Source organism: Toxotes jaculatrix, chromosome 12, assembly GCF_017976425.1.
Source record: "Toxotes jaculatrix isolate fToxJac2 chromosome 12, fToxJac2.pri, whole genome shotgun sequence".
In the NCBI taxonomy this organism is placed as follows: domain Eukaryota; kingdom Metazoa; phylum Chordata; class Actinopteri; family Toxotidae; genus Toxotes; species Toxotes jaculatrix.
In genome coordinates this window covers 14,752,526-14,766,405 of record NC_054405.1, presented here as the reverse complement: position 1 = coordinate 14,766,405, position 13,880 = coordinate 14,752,526, and the positions used below count along the sequence as shown (strand labels likewise).

Sequence of the window (13,880 nt, the reverse complement as noted above, 5' to 3'; positions counted from 1 at the left end):
ACGTGACAATTATTTCATTGTAAGGGTGCTGTGTGCAGGCACTGCTGTATGAAAGCCCATTAATGCCAGGACATGAAAAAAGTGATTAAATGATTTCAGATGGAAAACAAATTCTCATGTTGAGTCACACTGATGACATTTTGGTTCATTCTGTCAAAATTCTGACAGAGTAAGCCAAAATTTGGCTTATGCGTCAAAATTTACCTTTTCATTTCATTGTTTATACTCACTTTGTCAAATGACTTAATATCTCAAAATCAGTGAAAGAAACTGTGACAAGATTCCATATAATTTTCTGTATAACTTACACATGTTGAGCTATATCAGGTTTAAGGCATAACACAAACATCATCTTGTTATTCAAAGTACTCTGAGGACTTCATTCGGACACACACACACACACACACACACACACACACACACACGCTGTAAATTTGCAGTACCCCCATTGTTGTTTTATGCAAACAGTCTGGAGCTGGATAGGACGCACAGAGACACATGCAAATCAGCCAGTCAGGCAGTGTGGGGTGAACGGCAGAGGTGAACGTTTCTCCACTTAGGAAAATGCCAATAAGCAGCCGTGGATTTCCAAAACTTTTTACCCTAACACAAGCGTCTTTTTGAATAATCAGGGAGACGGACAGGGAACTGGAGCAGCACAAACTGTTTACCTGAGGTGGGTCACTCCTCCAACACAGGCTCGTCAATGACTTATTAATATTGTCACTATTTCACGTCACACAGGCTGAGTTTTAATAAGTTTACTTGCTGTGTGATTGTTCCATACAGAGATGACTGGTGGTAGTGTTTTATGGGAACGTCTGCCTTGCTTATGAATATTACAGCTAGGGATCACACAGGAATGTGTGGAGTTTGTGTGGTGGTGTGGAGGGGAGGGCGCATTAGAATAAATTCAAGATCATTTTCCTGGGTGGCCTGAGTGCTTCATTGTCCTGGTAAAGTTAAAATCCTGTAGGAAAATCAGCTATATTTATCATTACAGATATTAAGATGAGCGCAGACACGGTGGAACAGTCGGAGGCTCCAGCTGAACAGGCAGGTAAGGATATTTCACCTTCCTTATGGTGCACTCAAACACCGCTGAATCATCTGAACACACAGATAAGTTCAACAGATGTGACTGAGGAACCTGTGTTGTTGCTCGGCTGTGTTTATTCTGTCACTGCTGGTGATGCCGGAGTTCCACAGAAAGAGTTTGTTTATTTTCTTTACATGTGAAAAAGGTAAAAAGTTAAGGTTCTTTAGTTTTTATTTGATTTGTTCCTTTAGCAAGTCACATTTTACCATCTTCAACTTGAGTCTATGATAGGAAGCTTACTTGTGTGTAAATTTATAATGTTTAAAAGATCTCTGGAAAAATGATAACATAATTTACTGTTGTCTGACTGAAGTGAGCCAGTGAAGAATCTTAAGAACATTTTTGTTACACATGAACTGACTTTGTGGTCATAGGCTTTATCACTGTTCAGTGATCTTTGCTGCTGTAATTTACATCAGGTTTTAGAAACATTTAAGTACAACTTTTCACAGGAACTCCCTCTGACTAGACGCAGCACACTCTAAACAACAAATTATTCCTCATACTGGTCCACATGATAAAAGCTAAACAAGCAGCACTCTGACTTGCTCCCGTTTCTCAGGGAGCCGTGTGTGTGTGAGTGTGAGTGTGGATACTGTGGCAGTTGGTTACTATACCAGGATGCACCTGAGGCTGTTTGCAGAGAAATGCTCTCTGCCTGGGGGGCTGAAGACAGCAACGAGCCGAAACGAAACCAGGAACCAGTAACAGAAAATGTGGAACTTTTATTTAGACAATGGCTGCGTGCGAGAAGTGGAAGAGCTGAATGTCTGTGTTATTGTCAATATATGATCATCCAAAGACATTTTGTAAGTGTGTGATCAGGTACCATGTGCCACACTTGTATTTTTTTTTATGCAGCTCTTATCATTAGTCATGTCACGGTCTATTTCCAAGTGGCCTTGCTGTATTATTTTAAAGGGTTGTTTCACTAAAATTTGAGTTACAAGTTTTCTCCATTACCTCTACAGGTGTCTACATATGCAGATATTGTTGGTTTTATTTGGTTTAGGTTTTTCTGCCCCTGAGATTTTTGCCTCCATCCACTACAATGGGAGGTGAATACAGTCTGTGGTGTTCCCAACAAAGAAAAATAAAATCGAAATAGTAAACAGAAAAGTCTTTCCAGCAAAGACCTCACTGTTTTCATTGAAACCGCTGAAGAAATATTCCCTATAAAAACGGTTTACATGCGTTTAACTATCCACAGAAACGGAGACTTTTTCCCTATATATAAATTATTTTGAAGGTGATTTTTTTTTCAGCACTGTGAGCACAACAAACTTAATTTCATTCACCTCCATTTTGCTGGCATGTAGGCAGAAATCTCAGAGACAAACAAATAAAACCAAAACTATCTGCATGGAGAGACATCACTCGAGGTTAGTGAGAACATGTGGAATTTTTATTTTGTAATTTGGGTGAACTGACCCTTTAACTCTTCAGCATTTAAAGTGTTTTGAAATCAGGTGGAAGACAGGAGAGGAGAGACACTTTCACTGGACACTGCGATTGTCCCAGTAGAAACTTGTAGTGTTCATGTTTACAGCTGTGCTCCAGTGCAGAACAGGATGAACGTGCACCTGCACCTGCTTAACTCTGGGCAACTGAGTTTCCTCAGAATTGTGTTCACATACACCTTGGAGGTGAACTGCTGCCCTTTTTTGCACCACATGCAAGTCACAGAGTCGAGGTGGATTGTGACCGAGTGCAGGGCTGCATTGATACCACAGACTGGGGTTTGTGTCCAGAGTCAAGTGTGTGATTAGATTTAGGCAGCTAAAACACTTTAGTTAAGGATAGGGAAAGTTCATGGTTAAATGTTAACAACATGAACACATTCTGTCTCATGTCTCAAATCACTTTTGACTTTTTTCTGTATAGGACCATGATCGTTCCCTAACTTAACCCAAGTGCAGTGAGTGCCTGAACCTGACCATAAAAAAGCTGACTGCTTAAGTTGCTAAGCGCTAACACCGTACAGAAAACAAACTCAGTCAACATTTTGCAGATACATTCAGTACTTTTTGCGATTTTGCATGTATGTTTCTAAAAAAAAAAATGTTGCCTTTCCCGTGAAATTTGTAAGTATTAATGCTTAAGAAAGACTTGTTGCTCTCGCTTTCTCCTTTCAAGGCTGGTGATGTTCTATACTCTTCTTATTTTAAAACCAAGAATTAATTGATCCTATTAAGTCTGTGGAGCCAAAGCCTGATAGCTTATTCATCAGTGCCACAGAACTGTACTGTTGTCTAAGAACAATCGCAACACAAAGTGAAATGTTCCTTCATTGCCTCGGACATAGACAATGTAGTTTATTTTGACCACATCCTACACACACAATCATGCTGCTGTAAATACACAGATTATCCATCCTCTGCTAAAAATAGCCCCCAACAAGTTCCTCAGATACTTCAGAAAGCAAATCGGAAAGTATAAGTATTGGTCTTTTCATTGGATTTGTTGATAATAAGAAAAAATATATAGACTATGACCAGCTACTGATGAGCATGTTGCGTCATTTACTGTTAGTACAAAATTGAAATACACAATGATTTTTGTACAATAACTCCTAAAACTGTGTATTATGAGAATTAGTATTTAGTATATACAGTATAGAGAACAGTTAATATGCGGTATGGAATAAGAAACAGCTTCTGTACCAAGTACTATTGAGCCTTGAAGACTAACTTAAGTCAGGCAGATAATTGTGCCAAAGGGATGATATCACTCCACTTGTTCCCAGTGCAGGTCACTTGCATTTTATTCACTTTTCAAAATTTGAATCTAGGCCTAACAGATGGCGTAAAAGATGAAATGGCTGGTTAAAATGGATTTTTTTTTTCAGTGCTGTGAATGTATTTATACACTTCTGTGTAATAATTATTTCCAGTACGTGTGTGCATGCGTGTGTGCATGAGCTCTAATACAGCCTTCCTGCACTCCAAGCTTATTTGCATGACTTGGTCATTTCCATACTGGAAGTTTGGCTGTGAAGCTGGTTGTACTGGGGCATGAGTACCATGGTGGGGTGGTGCTGAGGTCAGAGGGGGAGGGGAGTGCATGTGTGTGTGTGTGTGTGTGTGTGTGTGTGTGTGTGTGTGTGTGTGTGTGTGTGTGTGTGTGTGTGTGTGTCTGGTGTCTGGAGGGGGTTATAGATGTATTTGCATTGTGAGTCTCCAGCACCTCACTGCCTCTCTCTCATACACACACAGTCCCAAAAGCCCCATTTGACATTCAAATGATTTGAGCTTTATCCAGCACACCTTTGAACTCTCCTCCTCTATCAGCTCCTGTCCTCTCCACATACACTCCACACTGAAAGCTGTACATTTTAGGAGGAAAAATGCACTTCTTGAAAAGACCTGCCAAAAGGGTGTTTTTGTACACACAGCTGTGTGTGTGAACAATAACCAGTGGTGAAGGGCATTTCTAGATGCTTCGCTTTGGTAAAAGTACCAATACCGCACTGTAAAATACTCAAAGTCCTGCGTTGAAAAACGTTACTCAAGTATAATGAGGAAAATGTACTCAAAGAATGAAAATAAAAGTACCCAATGCAGACTAACAGCACCTGCAAACTCAGCAAACCTGTGACTTTTATATTATTACATCACTTTTACAGCATTTTACTGTTGTAATTGAGGTGCAGTTAATTTTTAATTATTCCATATATTGCTATATTATTATTAATTTGGCAAGCCTTTTCTTGATGAATCAAATGATAATTTGGCTTGTAAAACTCCACCAGTATTACCAAAAGCCAAAGTGAAACCTTCAAATTTTTTGGTTATTAATAAATTTTACTTGTGCTATTAATCTGTTTTTGTAGTATTTAGCTGAATTGATTGTTTGTTTAAGTTTGCACAGATGCAGTTTTTGGTTTTAAGTCTATTTCCTTACCTGGTTTATGTCTGTCTTTTACCATTTTAATTTGGGAACATGTTAGAGATAAATGTTCTTACCGTGATATGTTATTCATTGAGTGGTGTGTTTCGTAAATCCATAAATAAATCAAATCAAACTGAAAAAAAACTGCTCAGAAAACTGTTGCCAAAGGATGAAAAAGTCTGGCTTATTTTTTATTTTTTTTTGCAATAGTTTTTGTTAAGTTTAATTTAATTTGAAATAAAGTTAGATTAAAATCTACGGATGCTGTTTGGAAATTGTCACTGCAGCCGTAACAAGAGGAAGATCTAGTGGTGAAATAATGGCATAAACACATGTGGGCTAAAGCTGAATGACAACAGAATTAATGTAATCTTTGTATGATCTGAATTGTTTTGAGTGTCAAAGAGCACCATCTTAACAAACTGAATCTTCTTCTCTTTTCTGACATTTAGAACAAAATGGAATCGACTTCAATCGACAAGTGAGTAACTGAGTTCATAATATCTTACTGCACTTCCTGTGTTCAGATTCCAGAGAATGAGGATTTCATGAATGGGATCTCTGTCACCAGCAGGATATTGGATTGCTTTGTGTAACATGTAGAAACCCTTTTCCTCTTGGCTAGCATGCTCATACACAGTGATGTTTGTATCCAGCACAGTGGCTGAAACTGATGCCTTTTCAGGACAAACATAGATCAAATTTACTTTATGTGTACATTTATTAATTTTTTTATTTATTTAAGTTTTACTTGACAGATCACAAACATATAATTTATTTTTAAAAAGACTTAAAAAGCAACTACACACTGTAGTTTTTAGCAAATGTTACTCAAACAGGAGTAAATATTGCATTTGTTGAGATTTTCAGTGGTGGATTAATACACATTTAGTACTTACAAACCCTCATTTGAGTTGCCAGCACTTTAACCAAAGAGTGATATTTCCGTCTCAGATTTATTCAGTTGAACAGTTTTTAAGGGCCTGAAGTGGTAAAACTGTCCAGTAAATAATTTAATTTTTATAAAAAGGCTCAGTTATTTCCTACCACAGCTGGGTAGTGTTGTTTTTGGCAAGTGTTACTCAAACAGGAGAAAACATTAGTTGGGACCATTTTCAACCACAGATTAATACACACTGGATCCTCTAGTGAGTGTCTACAGCAGCAGTGGGACTGCCTGAAAACATCATTATGAAGGAACTTGTTGCCCAGTGTACCTGTGCAACTCATTGATGTAGTTTTTGGACAACATTGGAGCTCTGGCACAGGAGAACAAGATAAATCAGACTTTACCTGTTGATAGGATCAATACATTGCTGGTTTTGGTCTTTTCATGGGAAGAAACCCATAGAATATCAAAAGAGTTTGTGTAAGTCTGTATTCTTTGGCAGACTTGATAAGGAACCTCAGTTGGAATATAAATAACCCAGAGCCATATGAATGGTACTAAATGTTCCTTTACCAGAGACATAAGGTTCAACTGACTTTTAGACGGCTAACATCCTCAGGATAAACTACCTGCCCTCCCCACAGAAGTCAACAATGACTGCCATCTCTTTCAAAACACCTCAAATAGTTTGCAGCTATTTGGATACTTCTCCAAACAATCTTTTTGGCAGCGGAGTACTTTTCTTTTAGAGCGCATGTTTTCAGGAAGTGCCATGGCTTTCATGAGTTGGGGAGGGGGAGGGGGGAAACTGGGGAAGGGGGAGGGATATTTGCATACTGGCCTCGTACAAAGGGAGGGAAAGAGTCTGTCACTCTTTGTATAATGTTTAGTGACCAAACTGGTCCTGGACCTGGTGTACATGAGTCTGAGTGCGGGAATGTGTGTGTTGTGTGTGTGTGTGTGTGCACTGTCTCATACACACACACACGACACACACGCAGAGTCTGATGTACACAAGCATGCATACATTTGCCCCTGACATTATTCACAGACAAAACTTTATTATTTAATCTATTATTATTTAAGTTAACGCTTCTTTGTTGTGTTTTGGCGTCTCAGATAAAGACAGAGGACATCCACGACTCACCTCATTCAGCTTCCACACTGAAAACATGTCACCTGACACAGAGCTCTCCAGTGCCTGGAGGGCAGCTGACTGGGGTGAGACACAGACTCCAAATCATTCAACAACATCTCAGAGTGTCATGTTACAGTACATGAGCCTTTCATCAGAGACTCTGTCTCAGAGAGCGGCAGTGATGGAAGAACCATTCTTATTTACTGAAGTAAAAGTAGAAATATAAAAATATAAAAGGGAGTAAAAGTACTGCGTTTTGAATCTCTTTATATTCTTATCATTGAGCTATTATTGCAGCTGCATTAACAAGGGAGGAAGTAACTAAGGCAATTAATTCAAGTACTATACTATATAGAAATTAGAAGTACTTATATTTTACATTAATATTTTGATTTTATGCTACTTTTTGCTTTCACTCACTACATTTCAGAGGGAAATGTTTTTTTTAATTCATTTAACTGACAGCGTTAGATACTGTAGAGACTGGTTACTGCACAGACTAATATTTTATAGACATATCATATAATGAGCACATTAAATATGGTGCACTGTTATAGATCAAACTACCCAGCAATAAATATAACAGTTAAAATCAGCTCCAACTTAATCAGTCTAATCTAAATACTCCGCTAGAACTAGTGATATTGTGATTGGTTGTGCAGGAGCTTTCACATGCTGCTAATATTGCATCATATTTTAGAAGCTCATCATATGTTTGAAGTACAACTTCCTCATATCTGCTCTATAGGACAGTGCATGGATAAATGCACTAAACTATCAAAAGTTAAGGTACTCATTATGCAGAAAGATATACTGTATGTCAAACACAAGCAGCATAAAATCTAAATATTAAAGTAAAGTGCAAGTACCTCGGAATTAGTGGTAATATGCTTATGTAAATGTGCCTTCCACTACTGCATAGTGCTCTTATAAAGTGTATTCACTTTAGACTGAACTCTGAAGCTTAGCCTCTATGTACAGGTGAGTTAATTAAATTTTTTTGTTGTTATTGTGTTTTTTGTTTTGCTCCAGGAGCTCACCTCTCTCCATACTATGCAGCAGCTGGTTCTGATGCCACCGTCTCACCTGTCATCTCCCTCCTCTTTCCTGCTCTCCCAGAGCCCCACGAGCCACCAAGGTGGAGTCTCATTAAACTTCAGATGCTGTCTGACATACTTTCAGCGATTTACGGCTTTTTTTTTAACCTCTTAAATACCACTGAACAAATGAACTACAACTGGATTATAGCCAAGAATTCATTCATTCAGTCTCTCAAAACCTTTCATTCCTGATCAAGAGTTCTGAAAATCTATGTCTGGCTAAATTTGGGGGAAATGTGCAAAACATCAGGGCCTATAAATATGAAAGATTTCCACTGAACATGATACAGTCATTAAAAAAAAACAACTGTATACTGCATCTCGGATTTTATGCATATGTCTAATTTGGTTTCAGTGAAGTGTGGTATGTGTGGAAAAAAATAGAAAAGGAAAATATATGATATTGCCATACAATGTTTAGTTTTTAAAACTAACTTAAAAGCTACTGAGAGATAAATGAATTATAAAACTTGTTTTCCTTTGCAGCTCTTCTGCAGCAAAACCTGCTGTCCCTTCCTGGCCAGAGTCAAACTAGTCTTCTTCAGCATCAGCCTGGACTGGCTCTTACTCCACAGGTAAATCCAGTCCACTTCCTGTCTATACACACATCAGCACAAGGTATAACATTCCAGGAATGTCAGATTGCCTAATGAATACTTGTATGTGAAAAGTGTCGCTCATAGTAAAAGAGACAAAGACAAATCAACCACCTCTGCAGTTCTCCTCAGCTCAAGGGACATTTATAACATCTTTAACTCGTTTTGTTTTTACATCCTGCAGCTTTACAGTTTAGGTTCACTCTAAAAACCCGGCATCAATCGTCCCTCAATTAAGTTAGAGGCTTGCTGGTGAACGCAGTGTAATGTTCGGCAGTTAAAGAGCTAGATGTTAACGTCTGTGTGCTACAGGAAAGCAAAAGCCTGGCCATCACCTCCATCATGTAGAAACTGAAGTATTTCTCTCTGATGTTTGTCTGGTCCAGGGTATGAGTCGCTCTGGTCTGGCAGGACCATCTATGGAGAACCACATGGACATGTCTCACTTGCAGATGCCCAAACACATGTCAGTACCACCACAGGAAGAACCCAGTGATCTGGAGGAACTGGAACAATTTGCAAAAGCATTTAAACAGAGACGCATCAAACTGGGCTTCACTCAGGTAATAAAGAGGAAGAACCCCACTTTGTTTTCCTTTAAAAACCTTCAACAATGTCACTGTGTTTCCAGATCTCATCAATTACTTTATTAAGTACAATGTGACCACAGTGGATAGAAATGATGGACAAAACTGCAAAAATGCAATTCAAGGTGTAATAAACAAGAATGATTCTTTAACAAGGATGATAATAGTTGATAGTTGTGTGTGTGCTCTACCACAGGGAGACGTGGGCCTCGCGATGGGAAAACTGTACGGGAATGATTTCAGCCAGACCACGATCTCTCGCTTCGAGGCTCTCAACCTCAGCTTCAAAAACATGTGCAAGCTCAAACCTCTGCTGGAGAAATGGCTGAGTGATGCAGGTACAACACAGTGAATACCATTTTCATTTTTCATTACAGTTCCACTGATGATTCTAGCTTGATGTGAAAAACCCTTAAAACAAATGTGTTATCAGACATTAAACGATACTACAATTGTATGTATCTGTAACAGTTCTCCTTTATCTATTACCACTAGTCTTATCTTCTACAATAACTAGCATTACCTCATACTTGCAGCCTCTGTTGATGTTGGGACTGAGTTTTTGTAGAAGCAGGTGAAGTAGATGAACTCAGTAAAGTTTGGAACATTATTGGTTAAAAAGGTTTTACTGCTTCAGAAATATTAACTGTAAACACTTCTAAGATTGAGCTAAAACCACCTTCTCAGTGGAATAGTCTGACATTTTGGGAAAAACACTCATTAGCATCCTTGCAAAGAGTGAGATTAGAGTCTGATGTTCATGCAGGGGATTCTTATGTTTGGGCAGTAAATGTGAAGTAATGTTTTATGTCCATGTTACATTTGTTTTCCCATTAGAGAACTCTCCTTCTGACTCGATGAGCAACCCTACCTCTCTGCCGCCCCTGATGGAGGGCTACGGCCGCAAACGGAAAAAGAGGACGAGCATTGAGACGAACATCAAGCTGACTCTGGAGAAACGTTTCCTTGATGTGAGTTCAAGACTGAGTCAATACTGAATGAGCTTTTATAGTGAACCATCTCTTTTGTCTAAGTTACAGAATTTATTTGCTGTAGAAGAAATTAAGCTGTTCAGGCTTTTAAAGTAAAGCACTGTCTTAATGACATTAGTCATTAGTGCAGTCTACTGTGTGTCCCTTATCTTTGTGTACCTGGATCTGGACTGCCTCTCAGGAGGAACTGGAATAGCTTTGGTGTTCCTGTAACCTTTGATCTAGCACCATCATCAGGTCATAATTTGAATTTATCCAACACTTTTGGTCATGACAAATTTTTTGTTATCAATGGTAACACTCTATTGAAACTCCCATTATTTAACACTTATAAGCAGTTTAAGGCATTTAATGCATTTAATGTGCATTAAATAATGTGCATTTTATATTATTACATGTGTTTCACTATATTGTATTTCATTAATATATCATCATTATATTGTTTTTCAGAACCCCAAGCCCAACTCAGAGGAGATAACAATGATCTCCGAGCAGCTGTCCATGGAGAAGGAGGTAGTTCGAGTCTGGTTCTGTAATCGGCGCCAGAAGGAGAAGAGGATCTACTGCCCGGTGGCTAGTTTACCTGTCAAATCACACAGCTACAACTCCAGAATGGTTAGTTTTTGTTTTGTTTTTTTTATGTGGCAGGTGTGTCTGCAGCTGAAATACTACACCATTCCCATGTGACACTTCATACTTTCCCTTTAATTCATGTTTCTCTGGCAAGAATCAGCACAGTGTGGCATTAATGGAACGCTTTCATGAATTTTACTAATATGCTAATTTAATATTAAAATCCTACTGTGGTCTAAAGAGAAACTGATCAGGGTGTGTGGTCAGCACACCATATCATCCAGTGTGTGTGTGTGTGCTCACAGGTGCAATAGCTCAAACAGGAGTAAGAGGAAGCAATGAAAGAAAGATTTCCAACACTTGCTAACACTTAACTCTAAGCCCCCTGTTTACCATTTATGAGGTAAATAAGGGGCTCTTATCATCTGGTTAGCAGAATCTGACTGAGGTAGCCAGATACTGCTAACCATGTCCTGTCTCCAGCTTTGTACCTAACTTACAAACATGAGGTTGACATGGATTTTCTCATCTTATGTACATTTTCACACTATTTCAGGCCTCAGCATCCAGATCCTACAGCCCTCTGGCTTCAGGCGGAAGTAAGTTCTGTTTCCTAGATTCACCTGTTGAGAATGGCCCACTCATTGTTACCTGATTATGATTCACTCTGTTGTGACTGACACATGTATGTTCCTCTACCTTAGCTCTGGATTTTACAACATTAGAGTGTAGGTTCATTCTTGATCTTGGAAACAACGTAACATTTTCACAAATGTCACAAACAACATTTCCCAGCATTTTCATTAACACACTAATATAAACACACACAAAAAATGTTTGTGCATATTTAGTAAAATTTTTCCTTTCTTTTTCCAGTTTCATCAAATTCTTCTCCAAACAGTGCTAGCCGTGAAGCCTCTCCCAACGGCCTGTCCACAGCCTCTGCCTCTTTAACATCTCAAACCAACCCAGCCTCCTACAGCACACCAGGGTAAGAGACATTCACCTAATCACCCATGCAGGCTGCTTTTTTCTAAAACTTCTAAAAATGTGTAACCAGAAACATAGTTCAATATTTTAATTTATAACAACAGCTCAGGGCCCAGAAACAATCATAACTCTCTGTAAAACCATATATCATTTTTACACTTTTGTGCGGCTTAAACACACTAGATACGACATGGTGAGCTTTAGAGGTGTTGGAGCCATTTTCAGTCTGTCTGCTAAGTTAAGCTAACCGACATGAGAGTGGTGTCAATCTTCTCGTCTGACTCTTAATTGCTGCCTGAAGTTATGTTTTCTGTCACTTTTATTTGTCAATAATCCTGTGACCCTCCCTTTGACCTTTCAGCTCCTGGTACCGCACATGGAATTCCGCTGCATACCATCACTGATAAACATGAACTGTATCATATGAAGCTTTTCAAGATTGTGGTTTTTTTTGTTGTTGTTGTTGTTGTTTTGTTTTTTTTTGAAAAGGATGTACACTTAAGATGTGGCAGAGTAACACAATATCCCCGTTATGAACGGGGTTACACCTACAGGCTAAACCTTTGATGGACCCATAAGGCAAAACAGCAGCACAAGCAGAGGACTGCACCACACCACACACTTCTGTAAACACACACGTCCCGACAGACAGCCCCAAGCTGTTTGATTTGTGTTCAGGTGACTCTTTAACTCTGCTTAGATCAGCTGCAAAGATGAAGAATACACAGAAACGCACACGCACACAAAAAAAAAAAAAAAATACTGGTGGGAATTCTCATGCCTAAATGTTTGTGGCTTGGATTTTTAACTATCAAGACTCAAATAATCTGACTGTTGAAGGATTCAGGTCCAGATTCCCTAAGATTGTGTGCCAAGCTGTTCATTACGCCATCCACAATGATCTCTGTTGTTATGATGTGTTCTTATGTTCATATTATAGTGTTGTGTTAGTGAATTTGATGCATTTCATACTGCTTGCCTGTCTAAATAAATATGCAGTCAAAACAATTTAATAGATTTAATAGAATTTTCATCTATTCACCAATGCAACACACCATCAGTGAACAGAACGGCTTTTTGATTTGGTCATTTTAGTTCTTTAAAGGATAATTCTGGTTTATCAAAGTCTTATTATTGCAAATTTGGCCACTATTTCTATCAGTTATAATAACACTGTACTTACCACAGTAATTATGAAATCTGGGAAAGTGAGACTGTGGCAACAAAGGCCAATGAAACAAGAAACATGATCAGACAAGAAAACTGTATGCACACTACTACGGTATGCAGAGTAAATAAAAACTGAACCAAAGTGTCTGTCTGTACATTGCAATGGATGTTTACAACAGTCATAATTTTATTGTTTCTTGTTTTCCCCCTAAACAACTTTGTCTAACCTGAAGGGTTTGTTTACAACTTGTCTGATTGTCTGATTGTCTGCTCATGTTTTCTCTTGTTCAGTGATGTTGCTGTAGTTTCCCAGATCTCAGCCATTAACGCGGTGAGGACCATGTTAGGAATTATGGATAAAACTACAAAAAAAAAAAAAAAAGACCCAAGATTTAATAAACTGGAATCATAACTCACTTTAAAGAACCTGAACACAAAATTTTCTGACATAGTTGGAAGTGTTTTGGGCCACATTTGAATCAAAATGAAATTACCGTTGTGGGTTCATTTGCTTTCATTTAAATCTAATCAAACCAAACTCACAGTCCTGGTGATCGTTGCTGATTCATGAATATGTAAAAATACTGAACATCTGACACCAAGTTTCAGGGGCTTTAAACAAAACTCCAGTGAATCTCAGCCTCAGTTCAAGTGTTGAAGTCTCAGTATGCTACGAATGAACAAGTTTATACAATATGTCATCAGATCAGGCCTAAAGTCAGAACTATTTATAGCTGTTCTGAGAGGTCCAATTCAAAAGCTGGGAGAAAAGACTCTTCCTGGATGGACACCACTGCTTCCCAGATCTCTTTCTCTGAATATCTGTGTATTCTGTGTGACTCTGTAGTCTTGGTG

The 13,880-nt window shown here is 38.5% G+C and overlaps 1 protein-coding gene across 1 annotated transcript; it reads left to right on the top strand.

Moving 5' to 3' along the window:
• The first annotated feature begins 532 nt into the window (after positions 1-532).
• pou2f3 (POU class 2 homeobox 3) lies at positions 533-13,476 on the top strand. The gene is made up of 13 exons (XM_041052467.1): positions 533-676; positions 1,004-1,060; positions 5,443-5,471; positions 6,999-7,100; positions 8,050-8,155; positions 8,604-8,692; positions 9,100-9,276; positions 9,497-9,638; positions 10,138-10,271; positions 10,743-10,907; positions 11,422-11,464; positions 11,742-11,856; positions 12,217-13,476. Exons 2-13 carry the CDS (start codon positions 1,012-1,014, stop codon positions 12,257-12,259), a joined length of 1,194 nt encoding a protein of 397 aa, XP_040908401.1. The 5' UTR covers positions 533-676; positions 1,004-1,011; the 3' UTR covers positions 12,260-13,476.
• Positions 13,477-13,880: the final 404 nt, after the last annotated feature.